At 39.9% G+C, this 25,588-nt stretch overlaps 1 protein-coding gene across 2 annotated transcripts; it reads left to right on the forward strand.

Annotated features, from left to right (window-relative positions):
- Window positions 1–1,487: 1,487 nt before the first annotated feature.
- cep78 (centrosomal protein 78) lies at window positions 1,488–20,381 on the forward strand. Of its 2 annotated transcripts, none has more exons than XM_033618973.2 (16): window positions 1,488–1,623; window positions 2,580–2,848; window positions 2,962–3,137; window positions 3,438–3,510; window positions 3,619–3,722; window positions 3,861–4,035; window positions 4,144–4,257; window positions 5,638–5,702; window positions 5,820–5,922; window positions 6,756–6,873; window positions 7,084–7,126; window positions 7,260–7,409; window positions 7,553–7,630; window positions 8,078–8,259; window positions 17,183–17,351; window positions 17,884–20,381. In XM_033618973.2, the coding sequence occupies exons 2-16, from the start codon at window positions 2,587–2,589 to the stop codon at window positions 18,472–18,474; spliced, it is 2,403 nt and encodes an 800-aa protein (XP_033474864.2). In that variant the 5' UTR covers window positions 1,488–1,623; window positions 2,580–2,586; the 3' UTR covers window positions 18,475–20,381. The 2 variants fall into 2 exon arrangements, with proteins under 2 accessions (XP_033474864.2, XP_033474863.2); XM_033618972.2 differs by having other exon boundaries at window positions 1,498–1,628.
- The last annotated feature ends 5,207 nt before the right edge of the window (window positions 20,382–25,588 follow it).

Here is a 25,588-nt window from a genome sequence, read left to right on the forward strand (position 1 = left end):
CATATTGTTCCTTTTTTTATTTTTTTTTTTTCTGAAGGATGTTGAAGACTATATGAAACTGCTTTTTGATTTCAACCAACAAAAAGGCTATTAAGACACCTGACATCTGTAGGTCTCATAATATTTTTGTGTAATATGTTATACCATGCCCTGTGGCCTCTTATAAGGACATTACATTTTGGGTTTACTGGACCTTGTACTTCATTCTGCTTAACTTAGGCCTGTTGTCCTCACTCGTGGACACTTTTATGTGCCATCTAGTGGCAATGAGACCACATTACACCAATCAATGTAAAAACAAGATGGCAGCCATCTCTGTCAGCCTTAGTAGCCTTAGTAAATAACCTCAGGAGTTTGATACGCCCTACAAATTTTTATCAGTTTTAGTAATGTAACAAGCTAAGACACTGTTAATTGAAAGTACTCATTTGAAGACATAAGGAATTTATCATCAGCTCATTGAAGGACATTGGGACATTATTATCGTTGACAATGTTTAGTTTTTTTAAACTTATCATGTCCTACTAATCCCAAATAGCAAGGAGAAATTAAAAACCAAACAAAAGCTGGGGTCTCAGGAGGTCCTCATAAAGTTAATTAACAATAATAAAAGACATCTGCTCCTCACCAGTAAGGGTTATAAGTTGTTGTTGTTGTTTTTTTTTTTTTTACAAAGCACCTATTTAGTTAGCCTGTTGCCTTTTTGTTCTTAAGATGTTAATATATCCTTCAAATTAATTTCAAGTAATGCTTTTACTGTTTAAATCAATCAATTTCTATCAATCAATTTTATTTATAAAGCCCAATATCACAAATCACAATTTGCCTCACAGGGCTTTACAGCATATGACATCCCTCTGTCCTTATGACCCTCGCAGCGGATAAGGAAAAACTCCCCCAAAAAAATACTTTAACGGGGGGCAAAAAACGGTAGAAAAAATCAGGAAGAGCAACTGAGGAGGGATCCCTCTTACAGGACGGACAGACGTGCAATAGATGTCGTACAGAACAGATCAACATAATAAATTAACAGTAATCCGTATGACACAATGAGACAGAGAGAGAGAGAGAGAGAGAGACAGAGAGAGAGATGCAGGACAGATGGTAATGACAGTAGCTTACAACAACATTAATGAAAGTAATAATATAATAATTATAATTATGGCTATTGTGGTACAATATGTTGAAAGTATATATTAATATCTGATAGTATACATATGTGACAATAATCATATGTGTATAATAACAGTAGAAGTATGACTAATGATAACAGCAGCAGGAGGCATCAGGCAGGACCAGCAGCACAACCACACACGTCACACCTTAAATAAATTGCATATAGGTTTAGCATATAATAAAATCTACTGTACACCTGCCTTCTCCTCACACTGATTATGGAGAGTTCACTTCCGCCTCCGCTCCGGTAGGTGGCAGCAGAGCTCTGCATAGACTCACACAGGACACAGTGAGGAAGAGCTGTGGGCGAGGCTTTACTGGCACAACAGCGCCACTTTTGAGCGCTTATCTACATCTCCAACAATAACAGACTGTTGAAGTTGTCAAAAAGTGGTCAAGGAAAACCAAGAGAAGAGTGCCAAAACCATAAAGCCTTCAGTCATATGTGTAAGGTACGTTATATCGTGTTAGTTCTATTAAATGCTGTTTAATGATGCGTGAAAGTGCATCTAAAAACATGACCATTCACAGCTCGTTAGCAGAGTCCGTACCAACGGTTGCTAGGAGCTTAGCTTGCTAACGCCACTGGATCAACCAACTTACTACACTGTAGCTAGATTCAGTTTTTTAACTCCAATACGAGCTAACTAGAAAGTCTTTCAGCCTTCAAGTTACTTTGAGGTTTAACGTTGACATTTAGGTGTTACACTGAAGTCTGTGAGCCGTTATGTTTCACTGCAGGTCAGCAATGGAGGAATAGCTGTCAGGTTGATAGTGACAGGAGAAATGTTGACTCTACAGACAGAACTAGCTAGTACTGGTCATCTGCTTCTGATACCAGAGGAAATCTACAATGACAGCAATCAAACTGTGCTACCCTACCTATGGTAATCATGACTTAATGGTATTTACTTACAGCACCAGAAAAAAACCTATGTTGGAGTCAGTATACTGTTGCTGAAATTTCTAATCAACCTTTGTATAGTTTTATCATCAATATCAGAGGAGAATATAAGTAGTTGCAGCAGTATACCAGTTTTAAGGTATTAAAATTGACAGTTATCATACTGCGTATAGAAGAAAAACATGTAGGTGGATGAAGAATCTCACCATTATCTTAGTTATTTTCAAAAGGGAGACTTTTTACACATACTTACATTAAAAAATGGTTTCAATTATAGTTATAAAACATTTGTTTAACTAAAAACAAAAGTTCTTGTGTTTTCATTCCTGTAAGGGTCATTGTAACTGATAGAAATAACAATCATATAACACCATGATACCATGGCACCAGGGTATTTCCTGAGATGGTTATCATACCGTTGAAACCCTAATCTCATGGTGTTGTTAACCTTGAACTACTCTGTCTTAAATGACTTTCGAAAAAATATTTTTGTTCCCAGGTCAAAGATGGTTCAAGACAGTGCCCACATTTGGCAGCGGGGTGCCCAGGACTTTATGGCATACTATGACTTTGCCTGTGCCAGACAGGAGTCAGTCCCTCTCCCTGCTGTCAAGATGAACCTTGACAAAGGGATGCTGGACTTTAATGGAGACAGGGTCAAACTCACAGACTGGCCGCCCATTCTCAGTTCCATCAGCATCAACAAACACCTGCACCACATTGCAATAAGTAGCACATATCAGGCTAGTCTGGCTTCTGGAGACGCAGGTAAGGCGGAAAACAAACCTGGTAACGGGGGGGGGGCAGATGAATTAAATTAGGAACTTTAATTACCTGCCAATTTTGGATATAAACATTAATCATATCACCACCAATTTCAGACAGAAGGTACTTTAAGTCTAGCCTCAGGAAGAGGATCCCAGCCATTCGCTCTAAGGATATGACATTTAAGTTGTGCAAGGCCCTGAGAGAGTGTCTGACTGTCTCCCCCAACCTCAAGACTATGCAGCTTAATGGACTTCCACTGAGAGAGAGGGATCTCATCACTTTAACAAAGGTAAAACCAGAATGAGAATATGATTTGCACAAAGGGATTTTATTGTTGTTGTTTTTTTTTTCTTTTTACGTATTTGGAGAGACTGGCACAGAATCACAAGTTCATTTGCATTCATCCCTACTTTTCTCTTCACTTTCTGAGCTGTGTATGTTGAGTTGTAAACCCTGTTTACTATAATCCATGGTGAATACTCTCATCTTGGAGGAGGAAACAACTTTTGAGTGTTTGGGACGTAAAGCAGATGATCTGTGAAAGAGTGAAATTTGATAAAACCTAAATATGTTTTATTTTTTATTCCAGGGTTTTGCAAAAAGTGTTTCCTTGGAAAACCTGTCTCTGGCCAACTGTCCAATCTCTGACGAGGGCTTAGAGAGTAGGTTTATTCACAGTTTTCGTTCCCTTTATTGTTTAGAAAGCCTTAGCAGGATTGTACTGTATGTGAGCATTTTGTCTTTGTAAATGTCATTTTCTTGTGTTTCAGTCATTTGCCAAAGTGTTAAGTACTCTACAAGCATCAGGACAGTAGATTTTACAGGATGCAATCTCACCTGGAGAGGGGCAGAACATATGGCCAACATCATCAAGGTACTATACATAACTTTTAAGACTTAACCCACCATACTGTTTCATGTGTTATGGATTATTATATTGTAAACCCAGACCCTAATTCAAAATGACCTGTATTTAAAAAAATAAATATTTTAAGTATGCATTTTTTCTCAGCATCAGGGAATGCAGAGGCATGGTACTGCATGGGCAGAATCTCTGAGGTATCGGCAGCCACAGTTTGAGGGAATGGGAGGTCTCCGCCGTGTCACCCTGAACTGTAACACTTTGATTGGGGACCGGGGTGCTGCTGCTCTCGCGCATGAACTGACCGAGGACCTCTGGGTTAAAGGTCAGTAGGTGTGTGTGGGTTTGAGAGATAAAATGAGACAAAGAGACACTTACTTTTTTGGTTGCTGTGGAATTTTGCTCAGGTTTTTTGTTTCTGTTTTGTGAACAGCTGTGGACTTACAGAGGTGTGGTCTGTCCAATGAAGGAGCTCGCCGTTTGCTCGAAGCCTTGAAAACAAATTCTGCACTTTGTGTGCTGGATATACGAAGTAACCCTTTAGTTGGTAAGAAAGTATCCCAACCAAATCCTTACATTTTCTAGATTGTTTTCATACTGCATAGAGCTTTAGTTAGTATGATAAATTATTGGTATGTTGTTTGTTCCATACATAGATTGTGTATAAAGGTGGGCGACGCACCTCCATTTCCTCCGTCTGTATAAAAGTGAAGCCAAATTATTCTGAATAGTTCAGGTCATTTCGAGCCAGAGTCTGCAAATCAGTGATGGACAAGTGGAGCTGTGGTATTGAGTTACTGCTCATACACCCTCCGACCCACACAGCTGTCAATCATGACATCACACCCCCTTTTTATAGCATCAAATAACTAATTAAAACCAAACTTATCAGAAAAAACAGACATTTGAAACATACATTAAATAAGAACTAACTAAGATGACAGAAACCATCTTTGGTAAAAATTTATTTGACATGTCCTTTTGATTTTTTTATTTTGGGCCAAGTCCCATTTGTAAACATTGAGGGGGAAGGGTTTATGACCTTAACTGCAGCCAGCCACCAGGGGGTGTTTGCAGTGTTGTGACTTCACTTTTGGAGAGCTGTCATCAGAGACCGCGTTGATAAACGAGACTGCTTACTTTCGAGTCATTTACTGTACCTGTGTTTCGTAGGTTTCACCACTGCCCTGCCAATTTAGGAGACTAGTGACAGGTCCGGAGTCTATTCATTTTAATATGAGGAGCGAACGTGAGCACAGATTATGACCGATTCTTTCGCCCTACAGTCAATAAGAAAACACTGGACCCATTTTTCGCAAGCTACATATTTCCTGAACCTTCTGACACTCAAACAGCATTTTTCAGACAGACAAATCAGGAGAAAGACCTGTTTCAGCAACACACTCTCAAAAGATACAGCAACAACTGATAAGAGCTTGTACTAAGTTGATATCAGATATTAAGCTAGCTGATAAATGCAAGCAGCAAAACAAGGCACTAGCATTACATTTGTACAGTATATAGTGTTGTATTGTTTTAAATCTGCTTGTATCATCCACACAACATTTACAACACTTCAAAACATGGGGAGGGGTTACAAGGGAGAGGCGGTCGCACCCATTTAGGAGACCAGAAGTGTGTACCATTTCTTACCATCTTTTGTTGTAGAGCATCTTCACTGTCATGCTGTCCATCATTATATATACAATCACTGGTTCCACAGAGCATTTTTGTATTGTGAGTGTAATAAAGATTGCAGCCTCTAGGTGCAGCTAGCGCACTGTTAGATTTTTATTTAGCTGTGTTCCCAGTACATACTCATTATAACCATGTTTTGAGTAAATAGTGTTTTCATACAACAAATTTTTTTTTTTTACATTTTTGGACATATATTTTTCCTTGGTGAATGTTTCTTTTCCCTTCACAGACAAGGTCCTAATTAAAACTATACTAGAGAAAGTACTGATGAATGCTGATGGACAGTCACCAGAGGTGAGTGTCTGGGGCTAATGTTATTATTGAAAGTCTAAGTGATAGAGTAGTGTATTTGCTTCATATTTGTAACCAAACTGTGCCCGTATCTTGTATCTTCTTGGTGCTGTGCTGCAGTACTACTGGATCAAGCCTGCAGCCTCAGAGCCGCAGAGAGCTTCTGGTCCGAAGAGGCGAGCTCTACCCAGTACAGTCAGAGGAAAAACTACATTCAGGATAGGTATATGCATACATTTTTTTCTTCAAGGTCACTGTATCCCTAGTCAGATAAAACATAATGCAGATATTTGATCAGTCCATAAAAACATATTTGATCTTTTATCTTTTATTAACGTTTGGAGAGGGTTTTATGACAAAATATGTTTAGTTTTCCCATACTGACTTAAACTGTCTAAGTTGCTAGTGTCAAATAATTTCAGATTTTCCGACTCTCAAACCTCTAATTTGACATTTAGACATAGTTGATATGCAAATTTGCCCCGTCTTCAAACTGCATAAGTGCCTAACCTTCAGTGTTGGATCTCTTTGAGTCTAGTTAAGATAGCGTCTATTATCACATACTCATATTGTCTCTTTCTGACTTCTCACCCTTTGGCTTTTAAGTCATCTGGAGACATGGTAAGACCGTCATGCTGTTCTCCCCTTGTTACTACAGGCAGCTCTGTGGACCAGAGCAAAAAATAAGTCCACATTTATTTATATGACAAAATCCTGTAACACTTTTAGATACTTTTATTTGTATACCCTGTAGTAAATATCAAAAGCAAAAGATGAGGAGTGCCATGCTGTCTCATAACTGATACAGTAACTACAGTTATTTTCAGCTGGACTCATCAGTGTCTATTTGCTCTTGCTTGTGATGTTAAGACCCTGCTTTTTAGATGTAAAGTACCTCATGGATCCACACAGTATATCACCCACTTACTGCCGGAGTCTGTGTGTCCTCGTTCTACACCACAGCCTAATAGCCAGTGCTCCCAGAGGAAAACCTTGTAGCCCAAAGCTCTCCATTTCCAGTCCTTTACATGCTCTCTCTCTCTCTCTCTGGTGCAGCCCCTCGTAAAGGATCATCTCCTTCAGGACAGAGTTCAGGCGTTGCTCAGACACAGAAACCCTATTCCCGCTCCAGCTGTGTGCCTTGGCGTGCTGCTGCACGAGCTGGACGCCAGAGGTGAGGAGATGTTGGCAAACCAGTTTACTTTTAGTTAATTTATAGATTGAAGACAGCCTATTGCTAGAACAGTTTTTGGCTTCATTACGGAACATGCCTCCTCAAAAAACTAGAATAGAACATACTCCTTTATTTAGAAAACAATCACCAGGTATAACTGTGATGGTGCTCAGTGAATCTTAGACTAATGTTATGTTGCCTTTGTTGCAGAGGTATGCCTCCTGGAGTTTGTGTGATAGATCAAAGCTTTGAGGTGAGTTTTCTTTTGTTTATGTGCAGTGCATTACTATTAAAAACGACCAAAAGTTGAAAACGGATCAGAACTCTGACAAGATCCGTCAAAAAAAAAAAAACCTTCCCCTGTTAAAACATATGGTTTTCTTCAGGGTGCAGCTACCGTGAAGGTTACTGTGGAGTCGGAATCAGAGCAAGAGGAGGGTGAGGAGGAGGAAGAAGTTGTGGTGGAAGTGGAGCAGAGACCATCTTCTCTTAGTCTCCAGGACCGAATCACTGAACGGCAGTTTAAACACATACAGGTAGGTCACATATGGCTAGTTCCCAAACTGGAACTTTTTAAGTGTTGCGGACAAGACAAAGCTTTTTGGACTTCATCAGTTTGCTTTGAAGAACTTAGAGCATGCTGTGTATTTGTGTGTGTGTTGTTATGCACGCCCTGCAGATGGAGCTAAAGGAGTGTCGTCTGAGGCTGGCAGAGGAGCGCAGAGCCAGACTGAAAGCTGAGTCAAGGCTCATGGAGGTAATGATGATCTCAGCAGTGCTAACATATGATTTTTTGTCTGTAATCTATTTTTATTGTGTTTTCCTTCTGTGCAGCAGTAGCCAGTTTGCATTTTCTTGTAGTTTGTGGACATTGCTATAGCATTAGTTAGTTCTAGAGTTCGTGTCAATGCCATACTTGATGTAATGACATAGCAAGATCTTTATTCCATGCTAACATTAGATAGCTTGAGGGTCAGCCAAGATGGAGTGGGTTTTGGATAATTATGGTCATTATACCTCTAGATTAAGTGCTGATTGTTAAATCTGAGACTGGGAGAAAGTTCCTTTGATGATCCCACAATTATATCTCAACAGACAGTCCAAAGTTTTAAGTTACAGCTCTGTATTATGTTCAGAAATGGTTTTGTAAATGAAAAGCTCAAGAGACTGGCTTTTATTCTTTCTTTTTCTTTTGCATATACAGTTTGAGTTGGAGAATGCCCGTCTTCGTGGCACCAACCTCTCCCTGTCAGAGGCACTTGCAGCCACCGGCTCTGCATCAGCACCACCTGCTCTCGGTGCTCTTGAAGATGAGGCAGTTCTGGAGAGCATTGAAAGTTCATTTACAAAGTTCCATGCTTTCCTGGATCTGCTCAAGGATGCAGGGTGAGTATTCGTTACACTGTCCAAAACAGCATCTGTCTTTTGACTTGGACTGGTGCCTATTTGGCTCTAGGGTCGAGGTGATTTAAAGAAAGTCTTAATTTAGCTATACAACTTTCAGTTTCATTTTGCATCACTGGGTGTTCCATTCTTAGGTCATTTGTTTGGTTCAAGTTTCCACACCCAGGATCTGTTACATACCCTGCGTCAAAGTGGAGTTCTGTCCTGACAGAATCCCCACAGAGAGTTGTTTTGATTTCATTTAACTATTCCTGTTTCTCCTTGTCATATATTTCTTTTATCTAAGGTTGTTTTCAGTGCATTTCTTTTAGGACCACTATAGCAGTTGTTAGTATTGAACTGTTTATTACTTTTTTAGTTAAATGTGATGCCTTAAAATTGCTTATTGTGTCAACCAGCAGCACGAAACCTTTTTTGCATTATATAAGTAGCACATGTTTGATATTTTTTTCAAAGTACTGCAAACATTGCATGGTTGACTCCCAGCAGCTCTCCCTACACTCCCAGTATGAAACCCTAGGCAGGTTTAAGTAAATAAAACAAGCCAAGTATGCACTACTTGCCCGGCACAAATGAGCAAACGTGAAGACCAATGACAGATGAGAGTTAGACATTTTGCACAAGTCCAATGTAATACTTGTGTTGCTCTGTGTGCTAGTTTTCTAAGTTGGCTAACCTGTCAGCCATAAGCTGATAATATTGTCTGTCAAGGCTTTGTTGCAAGATAAAGATTGCGGCACGCAGCTTTAATATTTATTGATCAAGTACTTGGTTAATTTACTTAGCATTTTAGTTCAAATTTTGTTGATGGTGCAACTACAGATGTAGTGGTACAGAAAAAGAGGACATCTGATATTGATACATCATGAAACTTGCTTATGTATGGAAAACCACATCAAGTTGTGTAACTGATGTCCATCATACTGGATTGCCTGATGATCGTAAGTCAAAGAGGAACCGTCAAGTAATTCAAGACCTGTTTTGGATTCATCCTCTCATGTGACTGAGGGTTTGATAGCAAAGGGCTGGGCTGCTTTCTGGAAAGTGACCTTTTACTGTAGATGTGTGTGTTTCTGTTTCATTCTGAGGTGCCCCTAAATAACACAAGTCTGTTTGTTCCGGTCTTGTTGGTTTCCTGGTACTGAGCCTAGTTCAGAGAAGAGTTTCACTTTGACAGGATGAGTTTCACTGTGACAGAACCAATAGTTTATTTATGTAAGCCTGTCATTTTTGACATCTTCTTTGATTGTTTCATTGATTGATCCTCAAGGGCCATTAAAGGATGCTGAGTTGTTCTGAAACTAGGGCCATAAGGTGCAGTAAATAGGTGGGGACCAGAATTTGCCCAGTATTGTTTTACTATGCTGCCGTCTTTGCTGCTTGCATTTATGCATCAGCAGTGTATCCTGCATTGATGCAAACATTGCATGGTTGACTCCCAGCAGCTCTCCTTGAACTCCCAGTACAAAACCATAGGTAGATGTTTAAAGTTAATAAGCTCAGACCAGTATGCACTACCTGCCCAGCACAGAGTAAGGGTTAATGACATATAAGCATCAAATATCTTAAAAGAGAACCAAATATTTTATGCCTCTGTTTGGCAGTATGTCTTCAGGTTGTCTGTCCGTACGTCCCATTCTCGTGAAGGCGATATCTGAAGAAGACCTCGAGGGAATTTCTTCAGATTTGACACAAACATCCACTTGGACATAAGGATGAACTGATTAGATTGACATTCATGATCACTGTGACTGTTTTTGGCCATAAGTCAAGAATTAATACACTAACTGTGACAAAATTTTACACAGATGTCCAACAAGACAAAATGATGAAGTGATTGTGACATCATAAATCCTCTGTAAAACTCTTCTCTGGCTGTTATTCAACATCATATCTTAGGAATAGAAGGGGAAACATTTAGTTAGGTACTAACTACTTTGATGTGCACCTTGAAATTGTGATGATTGTCTGCTGCCAAATTGGTAATGTGTGTGAAACATACATGGTATAGAATTTGTAGCTTTGCAGCAACATCCATATTTAAAGCATTGTTTGCTGTCATGGCTGCATATGAGCCTGACAGACAGATAACTGGAACTTGACTGGTTGGCGGTAATTCTAGTTTTTCAGGAGTTGGTGATCCAAGCAAGGGCTACTATACGAGGAATAAGGGGACTTTTTATAAAGGACATTTTGCACAACTCCAGTGCTGCTTAGTGTCATGTAGTTTTCTGACTTGGCAAACATGTCAGCCATAAGCTGATAACACTGTCTGTCAAAGCTTTGGTGCATGACAAACATCGCTTAATGCAGCTTTAATATTTGTTGAAATGCTACTTGATCAACTTATCATTTTAGTTCTGATTTCTTCGATGGTGCAACAGTAGATGAATTTTGTAATATTTGTTCCAAACTAGTGCTGATTGGTTCAGAAAAATACTTAATCAGTTCCTACTCCCATTATTACTCTCTGTTTGACTGGTCATAAGTCACTTGAATGTGCTGTCGTCCGGCACTGTGGCATCTGTCAGTTGTCAGTGAGCTGTCGAACTGTTATCTGTCTGCTGCTCAGTTGATGTGATGCATCGTCTACTGTGCAGAGGGTGAGAGTGGCCAGAAAAGAAAAGCATGCTTGCTTGCATACTGTTAAATGTGATCAAATCACATGGACAAATACAGAATACAATCAGTATTTTTGGCATGCTGCATTCAACATACTGTGTATCAGAAGTGACACACTAAATCGTTTTCTGACATACTACATAGTATGGTAGTGTGTGCAATGGAACTCACAGCTTTTGTGGATTCATTAAAGGGGAAATAACATTTTTTTCAACCTGGGCCCTATTTTCTGATCTACTTTTGTCTAAATGAGTGATAGGATGTTCAATATTTGACATTTCTCCAGTACGACGCTAGGGCTGACCTGCCTGCAGCCCGTGAGCGTGTGCTATATTAAATAATAGGGCACTCAAACAACGTCAAAATACGTCCACTTAAAGTGCATTTTTTTAACACAGATAGGCTCGGATTGTTAGTATAATTATCTGACAACATAACAGAAAGGAGAAATGAACATCTGTGTTTACCTTTAGGTGGATTCAGACATGTTCCTCTGCCTGTTGCTGCTCCCTCTCGCTCCTCGTCCGCTCTTCAGTTTCAATGAGTAGAGTCCGTGTACGTCCGTGTACTCCGTGTTTAAATAAATACGGCCGGTCATCAAATTCAAATGGCTCATCCAGATCCAGTTGGTCAAAATCGGGTAATCAGGTTGATGACCGCCCATATTTATTAGAACACGGAGTACATGGACGCAGAGCCGGATGAGGAGAGAGAGGGAGCAGCAACAGGCAGAGGAACATGTCCGAATCCAGCTAAAGGCAGTGTTGTAGTGGAAGGTATATACAGGCATACAGGGTATGCCCACTTCTTTTTCTGGCCATTTACAGTATTACCACCTATCAGCCAAAAAGTCATTGTAATATATAAGAGAGTATACCCACTTCCTCCACACTAACCTACCCATCTACATAGTAGTATACCCACCTCATCAACTACCACTACACTACTGGCTAAAGGTAAACACAGACATTCATTTCTCCATTCCGTTATGTTGTCAGATAATTATACTAACAATCCGAGCCTATCTGTGTGAAAAAAATGCACTTTTAGTGGACGTATTTTGATGTTGTTTGACACTGTCTAAGTGCCCTATCTTACTATATAATGACGAAAACTCTGTGAGTGTGTCTGTGTGTCTCTTCCACGTTTTTCTCCTCACTGACTTGGTCAATCCATGTGAAATTTGGCACAGTGGTAGAGGGTCATGGGAGGATGCGAATGAAGCAATATTACATCAATTGGCCAAAGGGGGGCACTATAGCAACCGATTGAAATTGCACACTTTGAATGGGCATATCTCATGTCCCGTATGTCATAGAGACATGAAACTTTGCACAGAGATGCCTCTCCTCATGAGGAACAAATTTGCCTCAAGAACCCATAACTTCCGGTTATATAGATTTTCCACCATTTTGAATTTTTTGAAAAACACTTCAAATCGATCTCTTTCTACGAAGTTTGACCAATTTGTATGAAACTCGGTGAACATAATCTAGGGACCAATATCTAAAGTTCCCTCTTGGCAAAAGTCGGAAAACTTACTAAAACTGAGCTTCTATAAGGCAATGAATATTGTGGCGGACATGGCTCATCACATAAAGGTGTATGGGGGCGGCAGTAGCTCAGTCCATAGGGACTAGAGTTGGGAACCGGAGGGTCGCCAGTTCGAGTCCCCGTCTGGACCAAAAAAAATATGGAGCGTGGACTGGTGGCTGGAGAGGTGCCAGTTCACCTCCTGGGCACTGTCGAGGTGCCCTTGAGCAAGGCACCGAACCCCCCAACCACTCGGGGCGCCTCACCAAGGGCAGCCCCCTCACTCTGACATCTCTCCACTTTGTGCATGTATAGGTCCTGTTTGTGCATATGTGTGTCTTTCGGACCTGTGTGTAATTGACAAGCAAGAGTGAAAACATTGAATTTCCCCTCAGGGAAAGTAAATAAATAAATAAAGTAAATTTAAAAAAAAAAAAAAAAAACATCTCAAGGGTTTCACTGATCACCACGCAACTTTGTAGGCATATGACCACACATAATCTGAGGGGACCCCTCCATTATTGACCCCATCAAACAAAATGGGGGCGCTAGAGAGCTAATTTCTTATCTAGGCCTAACCGCTATATCGACTTTTACTAAACTTGGTAGGTATGGGACAGGATACAGGACACCTCAAGGTGACTGGAGAAATTTATTTCTAATTGGCAACTGGGTGGCGCTATAACAACAGAAAAATGCTTACAAATGTCTAAAATGTGACCGATCGCTGTGGCTCCCCCTGTGGCTCCCCCTGTGGCCCAATGTTTTGGGTTGGTTTTTTTTTCTAATTTTTGGTTTGACTAAATCATGGCATGGTATGCTGTACATAATCACGGAAACTGTCAGTGTGTCATTCTGTCAGTCATTCATTCTGTCTGCCCCACGTTTTTCTACTCACTGACGTGGTCAATCTATGTGAAACTGCACATAGGCATTGGGAATTGGCATAGGTAGAAGGTCACAAAGCTACTAATGGGTATGAACTAGTTATTTAATATAGTGCGTGCTGCAGGCTGGTCAGCCCTACCTTCAAACTGGAGAAATGTCAAATATTGAACATCCTATCACTCATTTAGACAAAAGTAAATTGGAAAATAGGGCCCAGGTTGAAAAAAACATTAGTTCCCCTGTAAAGTGAAAGGGGCATCCTCTCATGTGACTGAGGGTTTGTTGGCAAAGGGCTGGGCTGCTTCTTGTAAATTGACTTTTTATGGTAGATGTGTGCTGGATTTCTGTTTCGTTCTGCGGTGCCCCATAATGACACAAGTTTGTTTGCTCAGTTCTTGCTGGTTTCCTGTATTTGGAAACCTGTTGCTGAGTCTAGTTCAAAGAAGAAATTCACAGTGACAGGATGAGTTTCACTGTGACAGAACCAATAGTTGATTTATTTAAGCCTTTATTTTTTTTGTCATAAATTCCTTATCTACTTTTGAGTTGAATTTATTTCTTCAGTTGTTTCCTTGATTCATCCTCAAGGGCCATTAAAGGATGCTGTGTTGTTCTGAAACTAGGGCCATAAGGTGCAGTAAATAGGTGGGGACTAGAATTTGCCCAGTCTTGTTTTACTTTGCTGCCGTCTTTGCTGCTTGCAACATCCACTTGGACATGAGGATGAACTGATTAGATTTTGGTGGTTGAAGTTCATGATCACTGTGATTGATTTTGGTCATAAGTCAAGAATTAATACACTAACTGTGACAAAATTTTACACAGATGTCCAACAAGACAAAATGATGAAGTGATTGTGACATCATAATGTTCTGTAAAACACTTCTCTGGCTATTATTCAACATAATTTCTTAGGAATAGAAGGGGAGATATTTAGTCAGGTACTGAATTGGTGACACTGATCTTTGATGTGCACCTTGAAATTGTGGTGATTGTCTGCTGCCAAATTGGTAATGTGTGTAAAACATACATGGTATAGAATTTGTAGCTTTGCAGCAACATCCATATTTAAAGCATTGTCTGCTGTCATGACTGCATATGAGCCTGACAGACAGATAACTGCAACTTGACTGGTTGGCGGTAATTCTAGTTTTTCAGGAGTTGGTGATCCAAGCAAGGGCTACTATACGAGGAATAAGTGGACTTTTTATAAAGGACATTTTGCACAGCTCCAGTGCTGCTCGGTGTCATGTAGTTTTCTGACATGGCAAACGTATCAGCCATAAGCTGATAACACTGTCTTGTCAAAGCTTTGTTGCAAGACAAACATCGCTTAATGCAGCTTTAATATTTGTTGAAAAGCTGCTTGATCAACTTATCATTTTAGTTCTGATTTCTTCGATGGTGCAACAGTAGATGAATTTTGTAATATTTGTTGCAAACTAGTGCTGATTGGTTCAGAAAAATACTTAATCAGTTCCTACTCCCATTATTACTCTCTGTTTGACTGGTCATTAGTCACTTGAATTTGTTTAGTTTTAGTTAGTTTAGTTTATTTACTTTATTAATCCCCCTGAGGGGAAATTCAGTGTTTTCACTCTTGCTTGTCAATTACACACAGGTCCGAAAGACACACACATGCACAAACAGGACCTATACATGCACAAAGTGGAGAGATGTCAGAGTGAGGGGGCTGCCCTTGGTGAGGCGCCCCGAGTGGTTGGGGGGTTCGGTGCCTTGCTCAAGGGCACCTCGGCAGTGCCCAGGAGGTGAACTGGCACCTCTCCAGCCACCAGTCCACGCTCCATATTTTTTTTGGTCCGGATGGGGACTCGAACCGGCGACCCTCCGGTTCCCAACTCAAGTCCCTATGGACTGAGCTACTGCCGCCCCACAATTTGCTGTCGTCCAGCACTGTGGCATCTGTCAGTTGTCAGTGAGCTGTCTAACTGTTATCTATCTGCTGCTCAGCTGATGTGACGCATCGTCTGCTGCACAGAGGGTGAGAGTAGCCAGAAAAGAAAAGCATGCTTGCTTGCATACTGTTAAATGTGATCAGATACACAAGGACAAATACAGAATACAATCAGTATTTTTGGCATGCTGCATTTGACATACTGTGTATCAGGAGTGACACACTAAATCGTTTTCTGACATGCTACATAGTATGTTAGTGTGTGCAATGGAGTGCCAATGGAGCTTTTGTGGATTCATTAAGATGAAATGGGTATCCTCTCATGTGACTGAGGGTTTGTTGGCAATGGGCAGGGCTACTTTCTGGAGACTGACCTTTTACTGTAGACATGTGTTGGATTTCTGTTTCGTTCTGAGGTGCCCTTAAATAACAGGTCAGTTTGTTCTGGTCGTGCAGGTTTCCTGTATTTGGAAACCTGGTTGAGTCAGGATGAGTTTCACTGTGACAGAACCAATAGTTGATTTATTTAAGCCTTTATTTTTTTTGTCATAAATTCCTTATCTACTTTTGAGTTGAATTTATTTCTTCAGTTGTTTCCTTGATTCATCCTCAAGGGCCATTAAAGGATGCTGTGTTGTTTTGACGCCAGGGCCATAAGGTGCAGTAAATAGGTGGATACCAGAATTTGCCAGTATTGTCCTTAAACATGGGCTAGGTCTAAACTTTGCTGCTATGTTTGTTTCCTGCTTTCATTTTGCATCATCAGCAGTGTACAGCTGAATTCCCAGGGTTTTCTATATTGATAAAAACAACCGAGATTTGTTTCTTCTTTTGGAGTTTTGAGAAATTATTCTGAGTCATTTGTTCCTCATGTTCCCCTTACTGTTTTACCTTTTTACTCAGCGAATAGAATTAAATCAGTATACCTGCAGTTTGGCCCTTTTAAGCAGGATTTATAGTTGTGCGGCAGACCCTACATTAAACATGGCTAAATGGAGAGAATTTCAAACACAAGCACACAAATCAGCTTCACTATAACTCGCAGCATTCACAGACAAACACTTGTCTTTATCTGGACACATTTTCCCCACAAATACAACATGCTAATGTTTTTAGCATAAGCCTATGGCATTTTACATTGTAGAAATTAGCCGAGCAGCTAGCCAACTTTCCCTCTTTTCATATGAAGCCAGGGACAACAGCAACATTTAACAAAGGCAACATTACAAAATTTGGCTACATTACAACTCACAAGGTTCACCGACAAAACAACTGTCCTATACTGAACACGCAAATATAACATGTTAACATTATTAGCACAAGCCTATGGCATTTTACATTGTAGAAATTTGCCATGTGATGAGCAGAGATTCCCTCCTCAATGCTTTGTTTCCACTGAGGGAAATGGTTTCAGCTTACAAACATAGACAGGAGGTCAGCGTCGCCAAGATGTGTGGTTACAAATCTGGGGATTTGCACGTCAGGCTATGGCGTAGGTTACGGCGTCAATTCGAAGCAGAAGTATGAATTCTGCCTTACTCTGCATCGTATATTCTCCATTGTTACCTTGTTGTGACTTCTTTTTGAAACACATTGAAAGATTGAGGTCTAAACAACAGAAGATATTAGTAAAAGTATTTGTACAAAATTGCTTTATAATCCTGGAATATTACAGTATGAGCAAGCCACAAGCACAAAGACAGTTGTTGCTATGGATGCGGTTTAGCAGCAGGATGCATTTTACCAGCACATTTACTACCAGTTAATTACATCTTTAGTTAATTGTAATGGATGTGGTATCTCAGTGACATTTGTTTGCATTTGCTGTGGAAAAAAGGCAGCTAATATGTAAGGTAGCATTCATTAACTTTTACCAATTCAGTATCTCAGGTGAAGAAATGTTTTTGCCCTTTAAGTTTCATTGATTTTTTTTTTCTTTTTCTGTAGCCTCGGTCAGCTAGCTTCGATGGCTGGAATTGACAAGTCAGATTTCCACCCTCTGGGAAGACCTCAGCTTTCATCTACGGTGGGACCATATTTGGATGGTGCAGCATCACTGACTGGAGGGCAGTATCAGGATGTTTGGGCAAAGACTGATGCGTCATCTTTGGTAAAGGTACGCAAAGCAATGTTTGAGATACGTTTGCCCCGATGTCGTTGTGTTATACCCTCAGTTTTATCTTTCCATTTAGTTTGTAGCTTGTAGTTTTAAGACCACAAATCCATAATTTTGCAAATGCATTTTGGTTTAAGGATGATTTATTTCACAGCACCATAAAAGTTCAAAACAAACTGATAAGCGCCATCCTTAATCTCAGACCGAGAACCCATGTAAGCCCAAACTATTTTTAATTTATTATGGTCTGCAAGATTTTAGTGTTGTCAAAAATGTCATCCCACAAAGTGTTGTCCCACAATGTCACTCATTTCACTAAAGGAACTGGAGTTACACAAATAACCTCAAGTTTTGACTGATGCCTCTGTTATCATGTCTTCTGTTGATTTGTTATAGTTCCTGAGTGTCTCTCTGTCTTAAGTAGAAGCACTAAATTCATGGGCTGTATCCAATCAATAACTTGAAAAGGTTAATTTAATAATTTGTCCTTTACTCCATTTTTCTCATCAAAACCTCCAATTTCATTCTTTAGGTAGGCAGCGTCCTGCCTGCTCCCCCTGATAGACCGGTGGACCCCACCACACCAAGATCTTCATCTTCTGTCAAGGAGTTTTTGCGTGAAGACAGGCCGCTAGATATGACCTTCAATCGGGCTTCCGGACCTGCAGGAGACCCTGGTGTGGTTGGAGAAGAGGAACCAGATAAATATTCAAAGCCTGAGACCCAGCATGACTCAGGTTCTGAGAAATTCTTTAAGGTTTCCTTCAATAAAACTTTCCAGACTCAGTCAAGTCATCCTAAGAGCAACAGCAACTCCCACCGAAGCAACGGTTCTCATGGATACAGCTTCAACAACAGCTATGCCAACAGTCATGCTTCCCAGTCATGCAACGGGTCTCATGGTGGATCGTCGGTAAGGTCGAGTGTTAGCGACATTATCAGTGACAAGGCAGAGTCTTTGAGATCAGTAAGGTCAAGGAACAAGGGAGAGGGAAGGCTGGTGACAGCAGGTCAGTCAGGGTCAGAGGGATTGGAGAGGAGAGCGTATCCTGGGAGGGAGACTCTGGAGCAGATCAGGTCTCTGGGCTCTCTGGGACGGCAGTCAGATGATGAATCCTTCTGACCTACTGACCAGTAGGATATGAAGAACTCCGATCTCTGTGCCTTCTCAAAGGTTTTTCTGTTATTTTGTATGTATGATGTAGATTTTATACATCTCTTTTTAAGGTACAGATTTATTTTTAAATATTCAAAGAAAGAAGGACCAGAAAGTTTTTTAATTTTAAAGAGAGAGGACATGGGAAGTCAATGAAACATCTTGTTACATTGAAGTCAAAGTAGACATAGAGTTGAATGTCCTACCAAATAGACTGTTATAGACTGAGACGTGAAAAATGTAATGTGACCGAAAAGCAATGTATGATGCATCTTGCACTCACTGATACGTACAGTGATTAATTCAGCAAAGTGTAATAGTAAATAATTGGGTCTCCATGGTAACTCCACCTCAATCAATCTGCAAATCAAGTTCTTCCCGATGTGACACCGTTTCATGTGGGAATGCATCAGACCTCAGGGGAAAATGATCTCAAGCCATTTCAAAGGAGTTCTTAGAGTTTTGACAGATATTTGATTTGTCCATTTCTAAAAAATCTATGATGTAGAATTGTAACACTTGTTGTTCCTGTTAGGATATTCAGCACCTTAGAATTTATATTTTTTTAATAAACATGTCAGCAGTTTGACAGTGTGTTTCTGATTTTCAAAATTCAAAATTTAAGAACTGTACTGACAATCTAAAGTCAGAAATGCTAGAAATGCACCATCAAAGTACATCATGAGCCTGGTATTGCACTAATTTACTAATAAATTTCACACTTTGACAAGTTTTAAAATATGCCCCAACGTACCAGGGTGTCTGCAAGACCTTAAAATATCTTAAATGCCTTAAAATATTATACCTTAAGTCATTAGTCTGAAATTTGAATTTGTGAGGTCTCAATTGCCACAAATATTTTATTGAATTTTATTTATTCACCCTTCATTAACTTCATTTTGAGTCAAACTCTTGTGTGAAAGCCCACATTTTTAACGTTACAAACCTTTAAACCTGCCACTGAATCTAAAACTGTCTTTCACTTGATACTGTCACTCACCTGTTGGCAAAATGTAGATTAACCTAAGTCACTAATAACCATATTCCTACATAAAACCTACCTCTACATGGCAACACACATTTACCTGCAATGCTTGAATAAGAAAAGATGATTTCCCCAAAAAACAGTCTTAAATTTAGTTATAAATTATCTAAGTCTCAAAGGCATTAAATTTAAGTGACTGATACCTGTAGTAGACAACTCTGTATGCCATGTATATGTCATTAACACTTGCAATACTGAAAACCAATCCTGCAGTAGATGTTCAGTGTGCTGCAACACAGATCCTGGCAGGCTGCTCACTGAAAGTATGTTTTTACTCCCAGTGCTGCATGTTTGGCTCAAATTTTCCCATTCCCACTTTTACTTGTTTATCCCATGCTCTCTGTAGGAAAGGTTTAGGCTCTGTGTCTCGTAGCTTTCTAGATGCAGCAAACTTCTTGTGGAGAATGTGTAAAAGCTCCTTTAACAGGACCAAAATCTGTTTACTGCATTTTGTGGTTTACGCTCTCTTTTGGTGCTGCGTCCTGAGAGACGGAGAAATGGGACCAGGGCATGATTTTTGTGGGCTGGAGTAGGACACTGTGTTCTGCTGGATTATGTGTGTTTTCCATTACAAGGGAGCAGCACATACACACACACACACACACACACACACACACACACACACACACACACACACACACACACAAAGTGAAAGCCAAAAGTGCAGCTCTCTGCGAAGGTGACGAGGAGTGCATAAAGTGCTTCATTTGTAATGTCTTTCCAATGTTACCTTATCTTTTATTCTCTTTGTGGTATTTTCTCCCCAGATACCTGTTTTTGCAAATACTGGTCTGATAAAGAGATTTGTTGTACAAAAAATATCTTTAGATGGAAATGCTTTGCTTCTCTCTTTTTATTTGCTTTTGTTAATGTGAGGTTTATGTACAACAGTCGGTAAGATTATGGAAAAAACAAAGATCAAGACGTGCAGAGTTTCTCAGTTACGTGCCCTTGAGTGGCCCGTGCACTTGATCTGCTGCGGGATGGACTGTTGTTCTGTGTGTGTGTGCCAGCCAGCTGTAATGTATGAGGGTGTACAAGGAAACAATTTCACAGTTAATGCACAGTTGCTAGCAAGCTGGGCCTCTGCTGTGACTAGGCCTGTCCTTTACCTAATGCTGCAGCGGTTTCCCTAAAGTAAAATTAGGTAAAACCACTCGTCAATGTAGGTGTGGCACTTGTGCAACGAGGCATAATGCTTTTTTATCACTTTATTCAATTAAAAGCTGGACTGTGTAACTTTTAATGAAAAAAACACTGTCCTCTTACAAATTAAATGTTATTTATAAACAAATATACCTTTGTTCACTTCACTACACTCAGGGAGTTTGCTGCTACAGCCGTGTTTGGCCTGGTATGATCACTAACTTTAGGTGGCTAATTGTAAGCAAACTTAAGCTAGATATTGCTCTGTAACAGACATTTGAGGTTGCCAGCTGCTTGGCAACCAGACCAGGTGTCTAACTGAGACAGGCTTTTATTTGTCAAAATGTGTAGCCACACCAGGATAGTAAAAGGGACTAGACTTTTAATTGAATTTTTACATTATATACTATTTCTGCCTATAGATGCCCCTAAATCCTACACACTTGACCTTTAACAAGGGCAAAAACTGAGTCAGAACGAAAGTGAAATTAAGTGAAGTACTAAGATGTCAAATCAAAACTTGGGAGATGCAGGACCCCGGCTTGTTTACAGGAACACAGAGGAAGGTAAAGTCATTAATTGCTGGCAGCAAGCCAGGGTGTGGTGCTCAAGTGGTCAAATGAAGTTCCTCCTCTCAGTTTCTTGACCTTTGTGTGGATGATTAATGACTGACACTTATGGAGTTTAGGGTGTAGATGCTCAGTTTAGTTTAGATCTAATGACATTGTTCCCATGGTTGTGATATTCATGGAAAAGCTATGGAATTAAAAGAAGCGTGCTGCACTCAGCCCAGACAAAACGTCGCCAAACGTTTAAATAAACGGAAACAGTCCATTGAACACCCTGTGGTGTCACGCAAGCACACTGTGGGGTTTAATTAATTAAGCACTTTGGGGTTGCATTTTTGACGTATGAAAGGCGCTATATAAATAAAGTTTGATTGATTGATTGATTGAATTTAATTCAAAGGACCTTTATTGGCAAGGAAAACATACATTTACAATGCCAAAACAAAAATTGTGGGTGCAATAAATGCAGATCTACCAGAATCTGGTTTATATACACATCAGTGCTGATTGGGTACACCTCGGACATACCCACCAAATGAGAGAAAATTGCCTCAAATCCCATTGCATACCATTTTACACCACTTCAAAGAAACGTCATTCAACCATTGCAAAACAGTGCTCACCACTTTGAGACTAAACGTGCCCTTGATTTTCAGGCTTGGAAATGCTTCGAAATTAACACAATGGGTTTTTTTTGTTTTGAATATTCATTTCTTTGGGGTAATGTTTGAAAAATGTTCATAAAAATCATGTCATTACGCGAAATAAATTCCTTGTATTATTAACTTAAAATCGAGAGCTGAACAGCATGACCGTTGACACATCACTGGTATCACATGATACACATTGGCATATGCAGCTAGTTGGCGTTGGGAATAGAGCGCCCCAGCAACAAGTCCTAAAATAGGAACTAAGGGAGAACTTATGGTTCCCTTTTCTGAGTCAAGGGCTTTTTTGAGTCCTAATGCATTCCTAATGATTGAGCATTTTCCACTCCGGCTCCCTTTTCTCACAGTCAATGGCTTTCTGGTTAGATGCCTGAAATAAGGTCTGTGATTCACACAAACACAGAACGTCATCTCGCCACGCCGAACACAGCTTTACAGTCTTGTTAAGGTGGAGACGATAGGTCATGTGATCATAGTGTAGTTCGTTTATAGCCCTAACGTTAGCTTTTTACTTCTTGCTTTAACAGTCACAAAAGTGGTGTGCATTTGTGAAGATCAGCTTGCTGAACAAAATGTGTAGGTATCATAAATGTTTGTTTGCCACAGAGCTTATTTTCTGCAGTAATCCAAAATCCAACGGAAACGGCTTTTTGACAAGGCAACCAGTGCGATGCTAACTTCCGTGTTGGCCTACTGGAAAATCGTCTGGGGGGGCTCTATCTTTAACAAGGGAGCAAAGTTAGCAAGCGCTAACAGTTTTCTTATTCACAAATGCCTGGCAAGTGCATATTTATTAATGTGTGACTTTTGATTGACAAATATAATACATGATTCAGCTGCAGTGGATGTAGGTAAAAACTTCCTGATCATCTGGGGCCGTATTCACAAACAAATTTTTTTAGTACTGACTCTTAGCTTAGGAGTGATTTAGGGAAGTTCTCAGAGCAACTGTGAGTAAGAAAGGGACAGAAACTTTTATCTTAGTGAGGAAGTGTGGTCGACCCTGTTGTTAGGAATGATGTATTCTTTTAACAGATGTGATTGGTTGTCACAGACGCCCTTTTGTGAGCCTGCAGGGTGTGGACACCCAGTAGAAATGAAATGACCTGTAGACTGTGACAGTGTTGTCATTGTTAGTGATCACTCTGCTGATGGAAGGTTGAGACAGACCCAGGTCATCACTAATACACTCATTTTCCAGTTTTTCACATATCTCAGTGTTGTGATCATTTTATTTCTGGCATTATAACGTTATTGCGTTATGAGATCGTAAGCAGGTGCTTGGTGAGCGGCCCATCTATGACATGGTGAACAGCATCGGAGAAACACTGATTTGTAACGTTAAACTGTGTCATTCAGTGTTTTTACTGGAGTAACTCACCATGCCCATTTGTTCAGACCTCTGCAAATAATTAGGCTCACAGTAAAAACCTCCTGAACAATTAACACTGAAGGAAATCTGAACAGTAATTTCAGCTAGTTTCAATCTGCAATCCTCACCACTAGTTACCACTAAATCCCCCTAAAGCTCATATGCTGCTCCTTTAAATAAAGTGATGGCACTGGGGTAAGACATTACTTCTATGGAAAACATGCAAATGAAATAAATGTGAAAAATACAAATGTTCAGGCCTATGAATGCATTGTTAATAGAACTGAAAAGGTAAAACAACAAGAGGTAAAGAACGGCGGCTTTATCACTTTCATGTGGTAAAACAATGGGCTGTCATGCCACGCGACTTGGACAGTACAGCCTATGCACTGTCTGCTGCATGAACGAGTTTTTCACTATCAATGTACTGAAGCCGCCTCGATAAGTAAATTATCAAAGCTATTCCGCTTCCTTCGGTGTCCTAGAAGATTCTACAACACTGGCTTATTGTTATCATCAGTCACAGACTCTACTTTGCACTTTCAAATCACCGCACCGCCAGAACAAAGTAAAAGGTTAGGGAAACAGTGTGAAAATTGCTGTTATGTTTTATGATCTATACCATAATTATAGCCTCTCCACAGATATGGAGACTACCGGAGCAGCACAAACACAGTACAGTGTGTGAGGGGGTGAGAAAAAGGGGACAAAGAGTAACAAATCAAAGTGGAGACAGTGTGACAAAGCTGAGAAACCACAGGAAAAACAACACAGAAACTGAAACACGTCCCAATAATTCAGCACAACAAAATCTGTAGATTATTGTGGCTACTTCATGCCAAGCGCACTACTATCTGGGGCCAGCACAAGATATCATCCAAGGTCAGCATGTACACAGAGAAAACTGTATTCAGTCTGCAATCACTTTTACCAAAATAACTTAAGTAAGTAAATACAGAACTCCATATAAACAAAGATGTAAAATAAAATGAATAAATACATGAAATATGACACAAAAATGCAACTTATGATGTAACGTTATACCGGTGAGTTATATTAGCGGTATGCAGATGTGTGCGCTTAACCCTCCTGGTGTAACAGTCAAAATTAACCCATTTCAAGTTAAAATATTTAATAAATATTGTCCTTTTTTATAGGAGCAAGTCTTAAAAACAGATTTATTAATGTAACAGAACCAATTTGATTTTGAAGATCTCTAAAAAATTGTTACATCTGTGGTGTTGCAGGTTAAATCTGTCCTGGCAGAGAATATTAAGAGTCTGGGTGGATCTGTAGCTAAAGTTTTTGGGTCTTGATCCACAAAGCTACCTCCAATGTTTCATTTATGCATTCCATATTATCAACTAATGTCCTCTGCGTGTCAGATTTTACCCTATTTTTGAAGATTTGTTTTTATCAGATTTCAACAGCAAGGTAAATGTAGCCTTTCAACCACAGAGTAAAAAAAAGTAAATGTATATTTTGTGGTTATAAATGGATAAAAAAATTAGTTATGAGGTAAAAAACTATAATGGGTGAAAAATAAAAAGTTTTGAGTGTAAAAATGACCTGCAACAGCAAGAGGTACGTGCCCCTGTCCAGCACAATCCAAGGGTTAAAAGAGGTCTGACTGCGTCCGTTCAGAGTTCCAGTGATTTAATTTGATCAGTGCATTGACCTGCAAGAGCACTGGTCAAATGACAGCAAATAATTAAAAGGAACAGGTCACGTACCCATGAAAATTATATTTGCACACATCAGCTGAAACGAATAAAGTCAAGTAATCGACAAAAAAGACGCAGTAAGTAAAAGCAGCAAGTTTGCGGTTTCAAAGTATCAACCACAGTCATCATCACTAAAACAGGAATCGTGCCCTTTAGTTGTCTAAGACTGTCTAACAGCATGTCACACTGTTGGGTATCTTATCTCTTCAACACTTCTGAAAACACTTGGTTTATCATTTCACATCGCCCTGTGAAATAAAAAGATTAAAAAGATAGTACTTTATTGAAAAGGGCATCAATGATGCAGCTCTCTTACATAACAGAAGCGCCACCCTGCATTATTCTCAAGCATCAAGGACATCTCGATTGTCCCTGAGGGGCAATTTCTTGTACAGCCAGCAGTAACCTGATAACTATCAGACTAACAATCAGCAATAAATACAATATAAAGATCACACTGAGTTATTCAAACGGCAGCAGCAGGGACAAATGGGTTCTTTAGTCTATTGATCTTACATCATGGGATAGGAGCACGAACTCCTTAGACAGGGTTTGTC

Source organism: Epinephelus lanceolatus, chromosome 9, assembly GCF_041903045.1.
Source record: "Epinephelus lanceolatus isolate andai-2023 chromosome 9, ASM4190304v1, whole genome shotgun sequence".
Classification (NCBI taxonomy): Eukaryota; Metazoa; Chordata; class Actinopteri; order Perciformes; family Serranidae; genus Epinephelus; species Epinephelus lanceolatus.